Source organism: Artibeus jamaicensis, unplaced genomic scaffold (assembly GCF_021234435.1).
Source record: "Artibeus jamaicensis isolate MK-2021 breed Jamaican fruit bat unplaced genomic scaffold, CSHL_Jam_final scaffold_614, whole genome shotgun sequence".
Taxonomy (NCBI): Eukaryota; Metazoa; Chordata; class Mammalia; order Chiroptera; family Phyllostomidae; genus Artibeus; species Artibeus jamaicensis.
This window is the reverse complement of record NW_026522050.1, coordinates 2,130,111-2,150,184: the sequence shown is the minus strand read 5'-3', so window position 1 is coordinate 2,150,184 and position 20,074 is coordinate 2,130,111. Positions and strand designations below refer to the sequence as shown.

The following is a 20,074-nucleotide window of genomic DNA, read 5'->3' as shown; positions in this document are numbered from 1 at the left end:
GGTTTGGCCACTTACTTTACGACCTTCTGCAAGTCATCCAGCTTCTCTGAGCCTCAGTTTTTATCAAATTAAGGTGGGTGGCCAGGAGAGTAATGTCCTCCCCGAGATGTCCATGCCCTAATCCCTAGAATCTGAATATACCTTACCTGGCACAGGGGACTTTGCAGATGTGATGAAAGGTAAGTGTGTTGAAGTGGTAGGTCACCTGGTGGGCCCCATGTGGTCACGAGTCCTTATGGTGGATGGCAGATGAGGAAGGCAGATGACGGTCATCCCAGAGATGCCACCTGAGGACTCTGCCCCGCTGCCTGCCTGCCTGCGCTGGCTTTGGAGGTCGAGAAGGTGGGCCAGGAGCCAAGGAACACAGTGGCCTGTAGGGACTGGGCGCAACCCTCAGTTTACAGCCAGGAAGCACATGGGGACCTCGGTCCCTGCCACAGCTGCAGGCGACGGAACTCTGCTGCCAGTGTGGGCAGGTAGGAAGGAGGTCCTTCAGAGCCTCCGGAAAGGGTCCCAGGCAGCAGGTGAGTCATTTTTGTCCTGCGTGACCCACACCAGACCTCGGACCTCCAGAACTGTGAAGCTATACACTGTGTTCTTTTAAACCGCTGGGTCGGTGGTGGTCTGTGTATGGCAGCAGTGAGGGAACCAGCACATCACTCTGGTGCTTGGAGGCTCTCCCAGAGAGTCTGGCACACTCAGACTGGGTCCTCAACAGACTTAAGATTCTTTTTTAAAGATTTTATTTATTTTTGGCGGGGAGGGGAGGAAGAAAGAGGGAGATTGCAAAGAGAAACATCGATCGGTTGCATCTCCCATGCCCCCAGTAGGGGATCAGTCTGCAACCCTGGCATGTGCCTTGACCAGGAGGAATCAAACCAGTGACCCTTCACTTGGCCAGATGGTGCCGAACCCACTGAGCCACACCAGTTAGAACCAGACTAAAGATGTTTTGGAGTGTGAGGCATTCATAGGAGGACAGTGCCCCGAGGAAGAGGGTGAGTCTAGGATGGGGAGGTCTCTCCCTTCGCCGCCTCTGCCCCTCCTCTGCTTGCTTTCTGCCTTGGGGGGCCTGGAACCTGCCTGCAAGCACCAACCTGGCCTGCAGGCCTCACGCACAGCCCCTGCCACGCTTCGTCAGTCTGGCCTCTGATTCTGGGGCTGCCACCTCGACCCTTGTGGGTTCCTGCAGCAGCAGCCCCAGGGGTTCATCTGGGGGCAAGCGCACTCCCACTCTCCCATCCAGCAGCTGCCTGCCTCCTAAGCTCAGAAAGGATCGCTGAGCCCTCGTGTTTGGCTAACCTTTGAGGCTTTTTCCTGGCCACAGCCTTCCCAGGGCCCATGCCCGTGTCCTTGTCACCTGGCTTTCTCCACTGAGAGGTGGAAGAGGTTGGGTGGGCCTGGAAGCCATGTGGCCCCCTGGGCCTCTCTGCTATCCTGTAAACCCTTCCTCTGAGGCCAAGGTTTTACGTAATGGGGTCCCGCTATGGGGTCTTCTCTCCCTCCTCCTGACAGAATCCTACAGATGTGGGGTGCAGGTCCGCTGCCCGCCAGCAGGGCTGTGAGGAGGCATCTGTGCCATGTCAGTATCTGCAAAATAAAGCTCTGGGCTGGCGCCTGTCCCCTTTGCCACGGTGTCCCACAACAGCCGGAACCACATTGCCAGTGTGGCTGTTTCTGTACAGACCTCGCCGGCCAGGGGCAGAGGCGCCAGCCGTCTCTGGGTCGGCTGCTGGGAGGCAGAGGCAAGTCTGGGGCTGTGCTGGTGGCTCCTGGCAGGTGTGCAGCTGAGCTTTAGAGGCGTCAGGGCAAGAAGCAAGACTAAAATGGTAAAGAGTAACCCACGGAATGAGGGTAAGAGAGTTATTAGGCACAAGTGAACCAACATAGAAAAGAGTGTGCTCCCTTCCCTGCCATGGACCCTCGTTGAAGGAGGGGGTGGAGAGGTTGGAGTTGTCTTAGAGCTATTTTCAAGATTTTGAAAAGCCTAATAGATATGTTTTTGTCATCAATTGTCTTATTAACCGTTCATAAATACCAGCTCTACTCTACTAACCAATGAGCTGACTGGCAGTCACAGATTTCACTGTCAAAATCCGGAGAAGGAATGGAGTTTGGTAGGCACGGGGTTCAAATTGGGTGGACCCTTTGTTTTCCTGAGTTTGGAAGAAACCCCAAGGCTCAGTGACCCCATAAATAGTAATTTGCAGTGTTTCCGGGACACAGATGGGACATTTGTAGTGTTGGGGTGGGAACGTCACCGTGGGCTGTGTGGTGAGCCAGGCACCACTGCACCTGCCTCCGGGCAGGAGGAAGCGCGTGCGCATGGTCAGTCTCATTCCCCTACTGTCAGGAGCTAAGGGACCTGATGGGGGCCCAGGCAGGCCGCTCCAGCGCCAAAGGCCACTGCGCTGTCATGAAAAAGGCCCTGAACAGGGAAAAGCTAGGAGCCAGAGCTCCGGACTGCGGACCCGCTAGATGGCAAGACCTTCAGCGTTCAAGGCCTTGCCACTTTGCAACCATTTTATTTTTAGGTAATTCACAGGCAACTTTAACGTCACACAGAAAGATCCCGGGTACCCTTTACGTGCTTTCCCCCACGTAACATGGTAACATCTTGCAGAACTAGAGTGTACGTAGCAGGGTACTCACACACACCTGAGATGCGGGATGTTTTCATCTCCACAGAGATCCCGCCTGTTTCCTTTTTACGCTAACACCCACTCTCCTCTGGCCCCCACCTCCTCCTTAACCCCTGGCAGCCACTCGTCTTTTTCATTTTTATCAACTCCCCATTTTTAAAAAGACCTTGCTTTTTTCAATCAGAAGAGCACAGGGTCGAGTTAGGTCCTGAGACTCTGGCCGTGACACGAAGGGAGCGGGTTCTCCCTGCCGGAAGCAGGACACCAAAGCCCGCTCAGAACGCAGGCCTGTGGAGATGGGGTGGTGTCCGGGCACTGATTCCCTGACTCCTCGGCCAGGCGCTCCTCCCTGCCGTGAGTTCGGTACCCAGCGCAGCACTGCTGCCCTGGGTGATTTTAATTTTACCTTCCTACTTATCTCCATCATACAATCCACGTTTCGAATTGCAGAGAAAGGAAAACTGAACTGGCTCCGGGAGGCTCTTTTCAGCCCCAGGAGCTTGGAGAACCTGGGAAGATGGAGCCCAGGAAGTGCGCGGGTGCAAGGTGGGTGGGGCAGCCGTCCCAGCACCAGGCTGCGGCTGAAAGGGCAAACACCCCCTCTAAATGCCTACGCTCGAGGGGTTCCCGTTGCTAGAGGCGTTGCCAAGGAGGGGCCACGAGGAGGGCCTCTCTTCCGGGAGGAGGGCGACTGGTAACCCGGAAGCGATCAGCAGTGCGGCGCTGTTTAAAGATGGCGGCGGAGGAACCTCAGCAGCAGAAGCAGGAGCCGCTGGGTAGCGACTCCGAAGGTACTGACTCGGGGTGGGCTGTGCACCCCGGGCTAGTGGGAGCGATGCTAGGACGCTGGTGCCCAAGGAGGTCAGGGGCGGAGCGGCCGGAGGCTGGGGACGAAGCGCAGGTCGGCCCCTTCCTCCTCCACCGCTGCCGCCGCCTCCCCTCCCCCTCACAATGGAAGGAGCTGCCGCCGCGACCCCCGGCCGGGTTGGCGGAGCAGGCCCGGGTCCGCGGCACTTCTTCCTCACGCGCTCCCGGGGCGGGGCCTGAGCCGCCCCGCCCCTCTCTCAGCCTCCTCAGCGCCGGGCTCCCAGGTCCGCGGCCCGGCAGCTTGGTCGTTTGCGTTCAGGCCGGCTGAGGCCTGTGTCGGTTCCGTCGCCGGCCCGCCTTCCCCAGACCAGCCCGTGTCCGCGCCCGGGAGGGCGTCGTATTACAGCGGACTGCGGAGCACAAAGAACTGGGCGGCCGCTGGGGATGCTGCGGGCATCTGGGGGAGTGAGCGGCCGCGGGTGTGTGCCCCTGAAGACTGCAGCCTGCGTTTCCGGGGGAGCCCCGTCTTCTGCCCTTGCAGCTCTTTTCCGCCTTGCTGTGCATTGTTTTCTTTGATCCCTAAAGAGTTGGCCCTTTCAAAATGGTGCCACTCTTCTTTTTCACCCACGAGTTAGGCCCTGGGGACTGAGTAGGTCTCTTGGGTGAGAGGACAACCCCATTGCAGGTCAGGGGAAGGGACGGGTCTGGGATACTCAGGCCCCAAAGTATTGACCTTAGAAGTCATTTAACACATACACCGGTTCCAGCCGCACATCTGAGGGACTGAGCACTGGGAGATCCAGGCTCCCGGAAGGGACTTGTTCAGGATCACAAAAGATAAGAAGAGCCAGGACCAGAATTCCTGGCTCCTGGCTCCTCGCCGGTGGCTGCTCGGTGGGGTCCACAGGGCGGACCTGCCCAGCTCTCCCATGGGCACGTAATAGTATGCTTGTACGTATCATCTCAGGGTATTTCAGTGGGGGAGGAAGAGGGTGGAATTAGCCTCTCTCTAAAGGGGAGGAAAGCTCCTCTCTAAACCTTCTTGGCAGTGAGGTGGCAGAGGAGAGCTATTGTGGAGAAGAGCTAAGCCTTTGGAATTAGGCACACGGGGGTTTGACCACAGGTCTTTAGTAGTTGTGGTCTTGGGCAGATACTTCACCTGTCTGTATCTGTTTTATCTGTAAAATGGGCACCATTAAGAATACACAGGACAGCAACAGGAGAAAGGGTGTGGGCAAGTAAAGTGCAGGCTCACAGGAAGCTCTCCTCCTCTTACTGTCCTCAGGAGACCCTGCCTAGTCCCGGAGCATCCCCAGTCTGCTAGCAGCGATGCTAGAAGGCCTGGAAGGGGGTGCTAGAGCTGGAGGGACACGCCTTGGGGTGATCACCTCTGCCCCCCCGCATTTTAAAGATGAGAAAACTAAGTAAGACCTGACAGGCAAAGGGCTTTGCCAAGGTTACATAGTTGGGTAGAGTGAAATGGAAGATGTGTGCTTTCAGATTTCAAGCCTGCTCTCCAGGCTGCTTTTGTTCTGGGTCTGGCTGCCTGGAGAGGAGCTAGCCAGGGCCCACAACAACCCTTGGCCGCCTTCCTCCTTCAGGTGTTAACTGTCTTGCCTACGATGAAGCCATCATGGCTCAGCAGGACCGAATTCAACAAGAGGTGAGGGGCTGTGGCCCACTGCCCGTTGTTTTTCTCTGCTTCGGAAGCCCTCTCCTCTCCAAGCTGTGCTGGACACTGGATACCTTTATTGGGGGGTGGGGGCCACTGTTCACCCTTCATGTAGGTGCCCTGGCTGTTCAGTGTGGGCCACTGTAGCCACCTGCCCAGACCATGATGGGTTTCCTGCCATTCCCCCCACCTCCGCCGCAGATTGCTGTGCAGAACCCTCTGGTCTCGGAGCGGCTGGAGCTCTCGGTCCTGTACAAGGAGTACGCTGAGGACGACAACATCTATCAACAGAAGATCAAGGTGGGAGCCTGGCTGAGGGGCAGGGAGAGCCCTGGGTGTGGGCGTGGGCCTGCTTTACTTCTGCTTGTGGGCCCTGGCCTCCTGGAGGGTAGGGTGTCAGGGGCTCCCCTGGTCGCTGATTCTTAGGTGTGCGGACTCTGGAACCAAAGGCCCATAGTAGGCCCTTCAGTGTCTCAGCCGTGGGGTCCTGGTCTGTAAAACTGGGATGAAAGCAGGAGCCTGTGGTGATGAGGCTGTGAGAGAATGACACCTGTTGGGGGGGTGCAGGCCGCTCTCGGGAGGTGGGTGGTCTCGGTGCTCACGGTGGGGCCGAATGGGCTGGGGCTGTGTGGGGCACAGGTGTGGGGCAGGCATGTGCCCCACAGTCTGCTTCTAGGGTCTTTGTGGAGAGGCAGGCAGCAGTGGGGGAAGGGGCCTAGAGCCTTTGTGCCAGGTGTGGTGCTTCATTTACAAACAGGTAAGTTTAACCACTCACTCACCTGTGAGCTGGGGGGTTGAAATGTGGCGGCGTGTGTGAACGGTATCCATTGGCGCGCCCTGGGGTTTAGTAACTTACTTCTCCCCTCCCCCTAAAGATCAGAGATGCTTAGAACCTTTCATGTGAAAGGAGGGGCCTTTGAGTGACCCATGCCAGGGGCCAGGCAGGTCACCTGGGTAACAGATGTCAGCCGGGTCCAGTGGTGAGTGCGGGCACCACAGCCCCGAAAAAGCCAGTAGCAGTGAGTGGAAGCTCCTGAGGCCAGTGGGAGTGACCATGACTGTCACTCCATTGTCGCCAGATCTGTTTTTTCAAGAAGCCAGAAATTATTTTGATATGAGGTCTCCAGACTCCTAACAGTTGGCAGCTGGTTCACATTTAAAATGTGGTGTGGGCCAAACAACACCGCTGCAGCCCAGCTCCAGCTGTGCACGGCCTTGATCAGTGTGCCTGTGATCCACCTGAGGTTTGTGGGGAGGGGAAGGCACTGGCTCGGGGGCCTACAGACCTGGGTTTGGGTCAGGACCACACCACCTCCAGCCATGTGAACTGGGGCGGTCTTCTCAGATCTGGGTAGAGAGGTCTCTGCCTCACAGGACGAGTGTGAGGCTTGCCGAAGGTGACAGTGGTCAGGTGCCAAGCTCAGTGGTTGGTTAGTGGAGTGGAGCCCCAATTTCAAGGCCTACCTGTCCCACTTAGGTTGCCCTGGCAACATTGACAGGGTGGGAGTCTCGGGTTCTTTCCCATCAAGTCATTCAGCAAAAGTTCGGGTGTCTGCATGCTGCGTGTGCGGGAGACCGCCACCCTCACTGTGCGTTGTGCCCGAACCCACCTTTGCTCCCAGGGAGGCACCTGAGTCTGGATGTCATCCAGGGAGTCCTGGATGGCAGGGCTGGAGAGAGTGGGTGACTTTGTGAAATGGACTCTCTGAAGATGAATAGATAATGGCCGCTGGCCGTCAGCCCAGGGCCTGGCAAGGAGTAAGTGCTCAGGAGGAGTATAGTAACTTCTGGAAGCCGTGGTGATTTGGGCTTTGTGAGCTGTTGATTCAACCTGAGTGGGCCATGCTGTGGGCCAGGTGCCGTCCTGGGTACAGCAGGTAGAGTGATGACTTCCACTGACAAATTCCTGCCCGCGTGACACTTCGTGGGAAGACAGGCAGTGAGCTACAGGTGACTGAAATGTCTGCTCCAGGGGACAGTAAGCGCCGTGGAGAAGAGTGAGGCGGGACAGGGAGGGGGTGGAGGGTGCTCGGTGAAGGGCTTGCTGAGAAGGTGGTGTGTGGGTGAGTGAATGGGTAGGCATGCGAGCAGGTTGTGGCGGCCTGGGCAGGAGCGTGCAGGTGATTTGAGGACCAGGGTGGAGGCTGGTGGGGCTGGAGTCGAAGGGGAGGCAGGAATGGGAGATGTGGGGGCTGTAGCCAGAGAAAGGACTCGGGGTATTGTCAGGCTTTGGGGTTGCTCAGGTGGCTGGGGTGAATGGGATGAATGCGGGTGGAGGCATGGAGGCTGCTGTGGAAGCTTTGCGATAAAACCAGCAGGCAGTGGGAGGGACGCTGGGGCCCCGGGCTCCGGGGCTCCAGGGCAGGAGGGTTGAGCAGTGGGAAGCACTTGATACCAGGTGCATTAAGGGTGGTGCCGAAAGGCCCTGCATCGGATTGGATGTGGTGTGAGGATGGCCGTGAGGTTTTAGGCTGACAGGCAGGTTTGCAGTTGATTGGGGGGGAGGCTAGAGGAGCAGGTGCATGGGGAGATCAGGACCCGCCGAGCCAGGCTGGGCAGTTCAGAGGAGGTGTATGTGAGGCCGGCTGGATGTGTGAGTTGAAATGGGAGTTCAGGGCTGAGACGGGTGGACAAAGAGTTACAATTAGGGCTGTTGAAACCCCAAGACTGAGGACATCCAGAGTTGATCAGCAGAAACTGTCCCAGGCCTGAGCAGGGTTGTGTCATTCACGTGACAGTCGCTGTGGACACGTATGTGTCATGACCATCTCTGACAGGTGACACAGTGTGTCTTGAAGGGTGTTACCTGGTTTGGAGGTGCCCTTACCCTCACAGGTTAGAGGGACGAGGAGGAGTGGCGGTAAGGTGGGAGGACAAGGAAAGCGCCCTAAGTCGTGGGAAGTTGTGTGCAGGTGTCTTGGGGTGGGGCCTGAGGAGAGTGGAGGCAGCATGAAGGAGCCGTGGGGGAGCAGGGGAGCTGCCCAGGCCGGGGCGCGAGGCACGTCTGTCAGGCAGCACTGACAGCCCACTCGTGTGGGCTGGTCTGTGGAGTTGGGGGAGGAGACGGGAAGAGATCACACAGGTGGCACCTGTGAGCGGGCAGGTGGAGGTGAGGAGCCGAGGAAGGTTGGTTCCTGTCCCAGCCTGGGGCGTGTGCTCTGGCCTTGCAGGGTTTGAAAGGCTCCATCCATGGGACAAACAGGTCAGGGGCTGGCTCGCTTGCCCGTTTGCTGAGCAGACAGCTCTGCAGGCCCCAGCCATATTCTAGGTGTTGGAGACGGGGCATGTTGTGGCCAGGGGCTCATGCAACTGGTGTGAGCATAATTCACGGTGTCCTAAGGCTTTTGAGCTCTGGGAAGTAGGTCACTGAGTGACTCTCACCATCAGGGACAGCAGCCAAGGGTGGCAGGTAGCTCTTTGGAGCTCAGGTGCCACTGCTGCGGTGTGACGTTCGTCAGGCGGCTCCTTGGCCTGCCTTGGCCCTGGCCAGATGTTGACAGGCAGGGGTGGGGCGGGGCTGCCTCTTTGCAGGACCTCCACAAAAAGTACTCCTACATCCGCAAGACCAGGCCCGATGGGAACTGCTTTTATCGAGCTTTCGGGTTCTCCCACTTGGAGGCGCTGCTGGATGACAGCAAGGAATTGCAGAGGTGAGGAGGGTGGGCACTGAAGGAGGTGGGTGGCACAGCCCCACGAGGGCCTGCGGGGCTCCCTCCTCCTCCCTCCCGATGACCAGGAGGTCTCGCTCCACCAGAGGCCTACGCTGCTGGCGCAGGAGCCCATGCCTGCCTCCCTCTCCCTCATACTGCAGGTTCAAAGCCGTGTCTGCCAAGAGCAAAGAAGACCTGGTGTCCCAGGGCTTCACTGAGTTCACAATTGAGGATTTCCACAATACGGTGAGCCCAGCTGCCTTGCTGCCTGCTCTGCTGGAGTGGAGGGCAGGTGGCCTGGCTGTGGGGGGTCGGCCCAGCTCCTCCCTCATCTTGCCCTCTGTCCCCGCTGGTGGCAGTTCATGGACCTGATCGAGCAGGTGGAGAAGCAGACCTCAGTAGCTGACCTGCTGGCCTCCTTCAACGACCAGAGCACCTCGGACTACCTGGTAGTCTACCTGCGGCTGCTCACCTCTGGCTACCTGCAGCGGGAGAGCAAGTTCTTCGAGCACTTCATCGAGGGCGGGCGGACTGTCAAGGAGTTCTGCCAGCAGGTGCGCCCCCTACTTGTCAGATTCAGGGCCCTCCTCTTTCTGTCCTCTCAGGGTGGGGAGCGCCAGGGCCTGGGGACCAGTGGGGGCGGGGGGGGGGCACTGAGACCTGGGCCCTGACCCACGCCTGTGCCGCAGGAGGTGGAGCCCATGTGCAAGGAGAGCGACCACATCCACATCATCGCCTTGGCCCAGGCCCTCCGCGTCTCCATCCAGGTGGAGTACATGGACCGCGGGGAGGGCGGCGCCACCAACCCGCACATCTTCCCTGAGGGCTCCGAGCCCAAGGTCTACCTTCTCTACCGGCCCGGACACTACGACATCCTGTACAAGTAGGGCCGGCCCTGCCCGCCGCCACCCTGCTGCCCTCCCCTCTGCCAGGCGCTAGACATGTACAGAGGTTTCTGTGTGGTTGTAAATGGTCACATTTCACTCCTCCCTCCCTGTCACACAACCTTCTGTGTTCTATTAAAGGGGATGCTGGTGGTGAGCCGCGTGTGCGTGTCCCTGCTCTGCTGCTGCCTGCCTGGCTGCTCTGTGTCTGGCTGTGCCCCTTCCCCCTGGGTGGGTCCCCACACCTCCCTGCCAGCAGCAGCTTTGAGAGGCTAGGCCTCTTGGGGCACCCCTCCTGGTTATTGGGATTCTGCTTCCATTGTGCCTCCCTCCTTCTGGCTGGCCCCAGGGGCTTCCATGGACGTTTGGAGGTTCCTTGGAGACTCATCCAGGGACCTCGGACCATCAAGGCTTCGAGCTGCTCCCTCATGGGCCCACCTCCATCTGTAGTCAGGCCAGGGCCCCAGACCCCAGCTGCCTGCTTTCCGCCAGGGGTCTGCTCGGTCAAGGACTACTGGGTGGAGAGGGCCAACATGATGCGGGGGGCCTGGCTCAGCAGGTGGTAGGGCTGGGGTGCCTCCAGTGTGCCCCCACCCTGGTGGGGAAGGGGCAGCCTTCAAGCCCCTGCTCGGCTGAGTCCCCAGGTCTAGGCAGGACTTGCTGGGCTACCATCCCCCGTCCACCCCAGGCCCTGTGCCTGTGCCTGCTTTGCACCCCTTTTGCTTGGGCCACAGTGTCTGCATCGCCTGCCTTTCTGCCTTCACCTCCTTTCCTCCCCACCCCAGACTTGTGGGGGCTTAGCCCCCAGGCTGTGAGCTCCTTGGGGGCAGGCCCTCAATAAATGTGAAGTGCTGCTGCCCACCTCCGCCACTGTCTGCTCGCCGAGCGCACTCAGCAGCCCCTGTGGGTTACCTTCCTCACCCAAGCTGGGGCTCGGACAACGGGGGCTGCAACAAAGCGAGGTCTTTATTAGGAGAGTCCTGAGGCTCAGGGGCTGAGGGAAAGGGTCAGGGGGCCAGGTCCAGCTGCAGGCTTCCGTGACCTATTAGAGCTGGGAGCGAGGTCCAGCAGGCCCAGGTGAGTCTGCAGGCAGAGGAGAGAGGTTGGGGGGAGTGGTGGGCTGTGGGCTCCCAGGCTGCCTCCCTGCGTGGGGGTGAGCGGGTGTGTTAGTGCGCAGGGGATTAGTGGGCAGCCACACAGTGGGCCAGGCCCTGCTTACCAGTCCTGGTCAGGGTGTGCAGTGGGTGCCATCAGGCTGGAAGGCAGAGGACACTGAGAACTGGCCCTGGGGGGGCGGGGCAGGGAAGGGGCTGGCGGGCTAGGGAAGGGGCTGGCGGGCTGCGGGCAGAGCCACAGGTACCTACCCACGGGGAAGTAGTGGGGGAGCCGCCGCAGGTAGATGCTTTCATCCTTCTCCAGAAACACACAGATGATCAGCCGGTCCACCTGCACCAGGGCCTGTTCAGCCTGGGGGAAGCCACCCTCCCAGCTCCTGGCTCTTATCACTGTCCCTTTGCCCCCAGGCCCTGAAGGGTGACCTGCTTTGCCTTTGGAATGGCCGCTCAAACTAGGCTATACCCTTGACAGAAGAGGTTCACTGTATGTTAGGAAACCAAAGTGGCTAGACAGAAGGGGAGGGCATGCAGAAAGGACTGTTGTGGCTGGAGGCCCTTGGTCAGGGTACCCTGTGCCCTGGCCCTGGGCAGTGTCTGATAGGCCTGGTCAGTGGGATCCAAATTCGCCTCCCCCCATGCCTTCTGGCCCTCTCAACTGGGCCCAGACCTCACCTTGTCCTTGTGCTGCTCCAGCCACTCCCGCAGCGTGGCCAGCACTACCTCGGCTGCTGCCTCGTTGGGGTAGCCTGGGGACCAGGCAAGAGGGAGAGCCTTGGCTCAGGCCTGCAAAGCACCCACTCCCTGCCCTCTGCGCCCCCCGCCCCACCCCTCTGCGTGCCTGGGCCGGCCACTGCCCGCCCACCCGCCCTTCCTCCTCGCCATGACTCCACTCACCAAATACGCCGGTGGAGATGCAGGGGAATGCCTGGCAGGGGTGGAGGGTAGAGGGGGTTGAGGTCAGCGTCAGCGCCTGGCCCCGCCCACCTGCCTGAGTGGGGCCCTTTCCATCTGCCCCGCTGCTGCCCACACCGACCACAGCCCCGCCCCACCCTGCCCCGCGCGCCCCTCACCACGGAGCGGAGCCGGTGCTCCATCAGTAGGTCGAGGCTGCTCAGGTAGCAGCTGCGGAGCTCGGCAGCCTGGCTAGCGCTGGGCTGTCCGTGTGCGATCGGCCCCACAGTGTGGATGACATCTGCGGGAGGCCACCAGGTCAGGCTGGCCGGGATCGCGGTCCTCGGTTCTCCTGCCAGCCTGCGCCCTCTCCGCCCACCCGAAGTTCCATGGCTCCCCACGGGAGGACCTCACCCCTGGGGGCACACGGCGTGCTCTGAAGTCCAAATCCACGCCTCCATAGACATGGCAGGCCCACGCGGGGTGGCTCCCCACATCTGTGTGCACCGGGCTGAGACGTGGGGTGCCAAGGGGTGCAAGAAGGCCCCGTCCCCTGAGCTCTTCCCCCACCTCCCTTCCTGTCCCTGTCCCTCTCCAGCCTCCATGCACCCCTGTCAGCCTGCTTCTTGGGTGTGCGAGGAGGGGCCAGGTCCCGGCACCTAGGGTTAAGAAGTGCCCCCTGAGGAGGCCTCCAGCAAATCTGGGAGCCGCACCAATGACGCAAGTCTCCCTGTGTGCGCCCCACAGGGATGCAGGTATCTGGACTCACACTTGGCAGGCAGCCGATAGCCGCCAGTGATCTTGGCCTTGCCGGTCTCGCAGTTCTGCAGGGTCCGGCACTCGTCAGTGAGCAGGGGCCCAGCGGCCCGGTGAATGCAGCCGTCCACTGCAGGGGAAGGGCAGTCAGCCGTGGGCTCCCCGCGTCCCGAGCCCGTTTCAGAGATGGCTGAGGCCCACAACAAAATGGCCCCAGTCCCCTCTGTTGTGCTGTGGCTCACGTGGTACCCAGCCTTTCTCCCGCAGCTTCCGGCCGCTCTTATCGCCTCCGACCCCCTCCTCTGCATTGTTTCCCACCTAGGGAAATCGAGGCACCGAGAGGCTACCGCTGACCCAGGCTGACAGTGACGCCGTGTGGCCGGCAGGGGGCGCACCCAGCCCGCCCTGCTCTTTCCTGGAAGCGCATTGAGGGCGCTGGCGAGCAGGGGCCTCCGCGGAGGTGGGCGGCTCTGAGTGGTCCGTGGGAAACGCCACCCAAGCCCGGCCAGGGGTAACCTCTTCCCCTGGGTTCCGCCGGGGTGCGACAGCCGGCATGGTGCACCCGGTCCCAGGGTGCACCGTGGGGAGGCTCAGGCTGCTGCAAAGGCTCTAGGATACACTGTGCAGTTGTGGAAGCTGAGGCCAGAGTGACAAGTGGCAGATTAGGTAGGGGCCTGGAGCCTGGTCTTCCTGGCCCTCCAGGGGCGCACCCTGCTCCTTAACGAGCTGCCTCGTTAGCACATCCGGCTTAATTGGGGTGGGGCCTGGGCTTGTTAGGAGAGAAAGGGTGACTCTGGGGCCTAGCCAGAGACTCTGGGGACCCGGGCCCAGGTAAACAACTCAAGCAGGGCAGGAGGAGCCCTTCAGATCCACCTCTCCTGGGTGCCAGGGCCTGCAGGAGAGGAGGGGCCTGGCCCCACGCAGGCTGGGGTCAAGTCCAGGCTCGCCCATCACAGCCTGTGCCAAGAGGGTGTGTTGGCAAGTCCTTTCCTCTCTCTGAGTGTCTACTGCCTCATCTGGAAAACAGGGACAGTGATGTCTCCTCAGGGGTGGAGTTGGGGTCCTGGCCAGGAGAAGACCACCCTCCCCTGGCAGCTCCCCAGCTCCCACCGCTCCCAGGCTGTGCCTGGAGCTCCCTGGGCACCAGCTGCTGGCTGCTCACAATGCTGGGAAGGACCACTGTCTCTCCATTTTACAGACGCACACAGTGAGGCCCTTCCTCCCCCATCACAGCCCTGCCCCAACGTCTGGGCACAAGTCCAGGGACACCAGCTGGGCCGCCCCCTCTTCTGCTTTCTTTTGTGCCCTGTGGGTCCCAATTAAACCTAATTTTGTGACTTCATTCTAAGCTGGTACCAGATTTCTCAGAGCATCCCACGGCTGGGGTCGAATGGGGCAGAGGAGTCGGGGGAGCCCTGGGGGGCTCGGACTGAGTTCCCGCCCCGTCTGCGGTGCAGGGATCAGGGCAGCTACAGGCCTGGCGTGCAGTGTCCATGTGCAGTATGTCTGCTGTGGGTGGGGGCGCCAGGTGACAGCCCGGCAGGAGCCACAGAGCCGGGCCACTGGGCTCAGATCCCAGCCTTGCCGGTCACAGGGGCGTGACCCAAGGTCCATTCTCTCTGGATCTCAGTGGCCCCATCTGGAAAATGGGATGATAGTAGACAGCCACCTCACAGGGCTGTTGAAAGGATTAGGTGAGTTAACTCCCGTAGGGCAGTGATTTTCAACTGGTGTGCCACCAGAATCTTCAAAACATGACTACGTGACGATTTAGTCAGGGGCACTGCCCTCTTTTCCCTTAGATCGTGAAATGGGCAAAAAAAAAAAAAAAAAAACCCAGCCAACAAACACAACAGTAGCTGTCTATACCTATCTTTTTTGTCAGATCGGCAAAAAGTATACTTTTGGTGTGCTGCAGAAGTTTGGTAATTAGTTTACATGCCATGCGATGAACCTCGATGCTGTAGGTGCTATAGCCAGCGCCTGGCATGAGCGAGTTTGACGTGTGTGCTGGCTCTCATTTGATTGGGACAGCCTGGGCCCGTGCTTGAGGCGTGTGCACCGGGGAGTGCGTGGGGAGGCGGCGTCCAGCCCAGGTGTGTTCAGAGCACAGGGCTGTGTCTGAGCCAGCCCTCCTGGGGCCATCCCAGCCCTGCCCAGTGGTGTCAGCCGCTTGGCACCCAGCTGCTGTGCCAGCTCCCTGTGCTGTCGGCCAGGCAGATGACCTTGGCCGGCTGCAGGGGCCGGGGGTGGCGTGCGGAAGTGGAGCTCTCTGGGATCTGCGTTGCAGGGATTTAATGTTTCCTGCCCAAGTGGACAGGCCCGCAGCCAGGCCTTCAGGGCTGACCTGGGGGCATGAGGTGGGAGGAGGGAGAGGAGCCTCCCGGTGGCCTCCAGTGTGGGGCCGAGCTCTGTGACTGCCGTGCTGGCAGCTGGGGCAGCAGTCCCTCAAAGCCGAGCTGAGGGATGGGCCCTGTCACCACCCCTGGGCCAGAGCCCAGACTGGCCCCTCCTGCCACCTCCCTGTCCACATATCAGCTTTGTGGTCCTCCCACATCTGAGTGACACAGGGGACCCCTGCTGTCTCAGCTCCTGCCCTGTCCCCCCACACCGTCTCTGACACCAGGCTCTGTCCTGGGCTGGTGTGAGGCTAAGCGGAGCCCTGGAGACCACAATGAGGAAGCTTCCTGGGGCTTCATCCCAGAAAGAGCTCCTTCCCCTCCCTCCAGGACCCAGGGGCTTCTGGAAAAAGCTCTGGGCCCTGGCCCCTGGGGCTGCCTGGTGGGAGGGGATGTTCCCAGTACATACCAGCTGAACCCTTTGTCCCCTCCCCGGATCCCTCAGCTGCATTCAGGCAAGCCTCACACCTCCGACTCGACCTCCACCCCACCCAACCAGCAGAAAACCCGAGTCCCTCCTGGAGAGGCCGCCTCCCTTCCAGCAGGTCAGGGCTGGACCCTCCGCCTCCAGAAGCCTGCCCGGGGCCCACCCGGCCTCCTCCACCAGGTGCCGAGCAGTTGCCCTCCATGGTCTTGTTCTGTCCCCACAGCCACCCCAGGAGGGGCTGTTAGTGGTCCTGCTTTAGAGGAGAAGAAACTGGGGCACAGAGAGGGTGAGAGTCTTGCCCAAGGTCACACAGCTGGGCACTCTACTCGTCTAGGGCACCGAAAGGGTCTCCCGCACACCCCCGCCCGGCTGTCTGGCTCCTGCTCGCTGTTCTCACCTTCTCTGGGAAGATGATGTCTGTGCCTGCTGTGTCAGCGTTCCTCCTCATGGCCAGCCCCTGCGGCCGGGCTCCTGCCCTCTCCTCCCGCCGACATTTCCCCCTCCCGACAAAGAGACTACTTCGGGGACCCTTCGTTGCTCAGAGGTCTGTAGCCACTCATCTTGCTTGACTGTCCAGCTGCGCCCACCCAGCAAGGCTGCCTTGGAGACCCTCTGTCTGTGTCCTGCCATGCCCCCCATCTCTTCTGCCTGCTTCCTGAGCTCCTCGGACGCTGCTGCTGCTGCCTCGGACCCCATCTGCCCTCTCTGCCCCAGCCCCGCCGGGCCCCAGGCGCTCCCCCCAGACAAGCCCAGCACCCTGCTTGGGAGCCCAGCAGCCCTCCTGCCAAAAGCTTGGCCTCCACACCCCACACTCGGCCTTCCGGGCTTCCGCTCACACCCAGCCCCAGCCTCCGAGGCTGGGTAGGTAGGGACGCACACGGGGAGAGGCCAGGGCTGAGGCCAGGCCTCCTCACAGCCAGCGGAGCGGAGGCAGGCAGGCTCCTGTGGGGGCCATTTGCCAAAGCGTTTAGGATACATTGGCCGCTATTTAGGGTGCTGTAATATTCATGAAGGGAAGATTAGATATTTAAATTTATTCAGTAATAAATGCATCTCAGTGGGGGAGCATTCCTCATGCTAAACAAACAAGCAAGCAGGGGCTAATTAATTATTTACAGGAACTCGAGGAGGCCTGTGGCCTGTGGGCCAGCGCAGCACTGCCCGGCCCGAGGGCAGGAGACGCAGCCGCCCTCCGTCTTCCCCCACGGCCCTGTCTGGTGGCTGTGGCCCCTGCACACCCCTTCTGGGGTCTCTCTCCCCAGAAATCCTGCCCACGAGCTTGCTGGTGGCTTTGGGCAAGTCACTCCACTTCTCTGAGCCTCAGAACTGGCCGCAGAGAGCTGTGGGGTGGCCTGGGGGTGAGATGGCGGCCAGAGGGACTGAGCAACTCATGCTGGAGCAGAGCGAACAGAGTCGGAGCCCTTCTGCAACGCGCCCACTCCTCCGCCCCTTCACGGCGTCACCTTGCTCTCTGCCCTCCGTGTCCTCGTCTGTGCAAGGTCAGGGGCAGCACCGCGCTCCAGGGGGAGGCTGCGCCGGAGTGCCCTGGGCTTTATCGCTGCCACCCCGTTTTCCAGATGGGGACACCGAGGCCCAGCCACAGGCTCTGTGGTCAGAAGACTGCCTTGCCCCTCACACTCTGAGGCCTCCTGTGCCGGAGAAATGGGATGAATGGTGGGGAGCTGGATGTCCCCAAGAAGGCCCCCAGGGGGTGTGGGTCCTAGAGGTCATGCCCCACCCAGACACCTGGGTGCCCAGCCTGAGGCGAGCCCTCTCCAGCCACTTGATGCCAGGGCTGGAAGGGGCCAGGCCCCGCTGGGCCAAGGTGGAAGCTTGAGTCCAGGGCTGGAAGGGGCCAGGCCCAGCCTGGACAAACAACCCAGCCGGGACCCTGGGCCCTGTACCCCTGCACTGTCCTTCCGTGCTCCTCCCTGGGCCTGACTGAGCCTTGGGGGCCACAGCCCCACGTGACGCCCCAGTGCCAGGACCAGTTCTGTGATTCTGCCCATGCCCTCCTGGTCACTCATTCATTCAACAAATGCACGCCAGCCCCCAGCTCTGTACTAGGCTGGGCCTCAGCCCATTGGCCCGTGGGGGGTGTAGAGCCCACCCTTGCCAGGCCCCACCCTTGCAGTGCCAAGGGGTGGGCGCCCCAGGGAGAAGATGGATGGACGACAGCGCCGTGATGTGATCTGAAATTCATTATGGGGTGAGATCAGCTCCTTAAATGGGGATTTGGAAACATTAGGGCTTCATTATGTACACAACGGCCGCGCCTCATTCATCATGCAAAAATCACTCTCGTTATTAAAACTCCCCGAGGCAGCTGCGTGTGGGGGCTTGGTGGCATCTTGCCCGCGGGGGGCAGGGCACGGCCCCACCGGCCTATGACAGAGCCTCCTGGGGACGGAGCCCCGTTAGCCCTCCGATCCAGGGAGGGCCAGCTGAGGATCCCGCCCGGGAGTGGGGTTCGCCGCTAGGGACTCGGTGCCTCGGTTTCCTCATCTGTAAAGGAGCAAGCTGACAGCGGGCCCCACAGCCGCAAGGTGAGAGGGTGCGAGGCCCTGCGGGGGTGCTCTGTGGGGCCCTGCCGTCCACACGGTGGCGGGAGGGCTGGGGCCTTCACTTAGGGGAAGCACTGTCACTCCCCTGCGGCTCCTCGAGGTCCATGAAACAAAATCCTCAACTCAGAGTGAGGCTGGGGCACCATCTCCCACCCCCAGCACAGCCCCGCCCAGGCCCCGCCCTGCCCACCCCCTGCCCGCCCCCCACCCCCGCCCCCACTCAAGTGTGGCACACGGCAGTGCTCAGAGTTTGTGGGCTGGTGGTTGGCCTTGGGGGCCACCTGCTTTCTCTGAGCCCGGCGCAGCCCAGGGAGGGGCTGGCCACAAACAGCCTGGCCTCGTGGGGCTCGAAGGACACGTGGCCCACCCGCTGTGCCACGCCTGGGAAGCGACTGTGGATTGGTGGCATGGGATGAGGGGAGATAGGGCTGGGCAGAGGGGCTGGGCTGGCCAGTGGACGGGCAGAATACTCAGAGGCTGATCCTCCTGGGCCTGTCCGTCCATGAACAGAGGCGAACAGGAGAGAGAGAGAAGGAAGAGCAGGAGAGGATGAGAAATGGGAGAAGGCACGTGCCAGGGAGACAGGGTGAAAGGGAAATGGAGGGAAAGCAAGTGAGAGAGGGGGACAGCCAGGGGTAGACCCAGGGAGTGAGCTGGAGCCAGCAAGGCGGAGGCAGAGACCCAGTCAGGAACAGAGTCGGCGGCGGAGACAGACACAGAGTGAGAGGCACAGAGAGAAGGGGAGGGAGGGCACCACCTACCCCCCAGGATCGTGGGTGTGAAGAAGAGAGAGGCTGCGCCCAGGGTGTTAGGTTCTACCATGGACTACCATGTGAGGCAGGGCAGGGGGCAGGGATTTGCACACATGCGCACAGGCACCTGGGCTGGGGCAGGGGACCTGGGCGTAGCTGGCCCACACACGGCCTGCACCGAGCACCTACTCTTAGCCCAGAGCTGGACAGACTGGCGCCTGTGCACGCCCCTTGGGGGGACAGCCTGATGGGGAGCAGTTGGTACTTAACCACACAAATGAAGCCTGGCTATTGAGGGTGACCAAGTGCTGGCCCTGGAGGCACAGGGTCTGCTGTGTCCCATTGCTGAGAACACCGCCAGGATGGTGGCAGGCCCTCGGGGCAGGCGTGAAGGGTGGTCTGAGAGCCTGGTTGAGTGCTCAGAATGGCTGTGGCAGGGAGGCTGGGGAGGCCAGGCAGTGCTCTGGGCCAGCAGGAGCATGTGCAAAGGTCCTGGGCCAGAGAGAGCTGCGATGTGTGTGATGGGCCCGGGACACTGGGGTGCAGGGCACACACACGGACCTGCCACGTGGGCTGGGGAGGGGGCTGCAGGTGGGCAGGGGCCAGCCCCTGCAGCGTTGGGTGGGGCCGCTGACCTCCGGACGGAAGCAGGTACCACCGGCAGGGAGCGTGAATGTGAGAGTGGGGGGGGTCGGAGCTCCGTCCTGCTCTGCCCGCCTGCGTCTGCAGTGACCGCCTGACGGCAGCCTGGCCAACCCTCTGGCCAGCCCTCTGGGGCGCTGGCCAGGCGGGAGCAGAGATGGCGGCCACGCCAGCGGAGGAAGGCATCCTGAATTAATCTGTCACTAGAGCTTGGCCGTGGCAGGCGCAGTCATGATTTAGATGAATAATTGAAACGCTCCGATACATTTATTATCCCTTTAGTGCAAAAGTGGCAGAGAAAGACGAGGGGTAATTGAAAAAGCGCGCACAAATCTCCACGAGAAAGCCGGCTCCTTATCGCCGGGTAAACATTTCAGCCCTAATAAACAGGAGAGACACACGTCAGGGCCCTGTCGATTCCCATCCTGATTTAGGACCTGCCTCCCTTCTTACCATACAATAAGAGAGTGTTCAAAATTTTTTTTTTCTATTGAGCCAGTAAAAGGCTCTCCAGGAGGGAGGTGAGAGAGAAGTGGGCCGGGTGGTCTCCAGGCCCCAGGGAGGCTGGAAGGCTGCCGGGCCCCATATGTCTCTCCAGTGCACACACTGGGCCTCCATCTGGTGGGCCTGCCCACCCTCTGTACCTGTTGAGCTCCTATTCAACCGTTAGGGCCCAAGTCAAATGCCCCCTCTGCTGGGAAGCCTTCTGCCAAAACGGGTCTCTCTGAGGGCAGAACTGAGTCCCGAGTCCCATTGTTGAGCCCAGGTACTTCCCACTGTACACACACACACACACACTCAGAGAGAGCCCTGGGAAGGAATGGGGCGTGGGGGGCTTCCCTAAGAGTTATCGTGGCCAGAACCACCTAGTGT

General features: G+C 60.9%; 2 protein-coding genes across 4 annotated transcripts in view; one reads left to right on the top strand and one right to left on the bottom strand.

Annotated features, from left to right (window-relative positions):
• The first annotated feature begins 3,327 nt into the window (after positions 1–3,327).
• Positions 3,328–10,516, top strand: OTUB1 (OTU deubiquitinase, ubiquitin aldehyde binding 1). Its single transcript, XM_037140198.2, has 7 exons — positions 3,328–3,433; positions 5,051–5,112; positions 5,323–5,421; positions 8,653–8,771; positions 8,933–9,017; positions 9,131–9,325; positions 9,461–10,516. Exons 1-7 carry the CDS (start codon positions 3,376–3,378, stop codon positions 9,656–9,658), a joined length of 816 nt encoding a protein of 271 aa, XP_036996093.1. The 5' UTR covers positions 3,328–3,375; the 3' UTR covers positions 9,659–10,516.
• Positions 10,517–10,603: 87 nt separating this feature from the next.
• MACROD1 (mono-ADP ribosylhydrolase 1) overlaps positions 10,604–20,074 on the bottom strand; it is a 132,592-nt gene continuing 123,121 nt past the window's right edge. The window contains exons 5-11 of one of the 3 annotated variants that reach the window (XM_037140196.2): positions 12,431–12,547; positions 11,841–11,962; positions 11,665–11,695; positions 11,443–11,516; positions 11,020–11,101; positions 10,875–10,910; positions 10,604–10,738 (exon numbers count right to left, since the gene is read on the bottom strand). In XM_037140196.2, the coding sequence (XP_036996091.2) occupies positions 10,906–10,910; positions 11,020–11,101; positions 11,443–11,516; positions 11,665–11,695; positions 11,841–11,962; positions 12,431–12,547 (431 nt within the window). In that variant the 3' untranslated portion in view covers positions 10,604–10,738; positions 10,875–10,905. Of the gene's footprint in view, positions 10,739–10,874; positions 10,941–11,019; positions 11,102–11,442; positions 11,517–11,664; positions 11,696–11,840; positions 11,963–12,430; positions 12,548–20,074 lie in introns of all 3 variants that reach the window. The other 2 variants (XM_037140195.2, XM_037140197.2) reach the window with 2 other exon arrangements.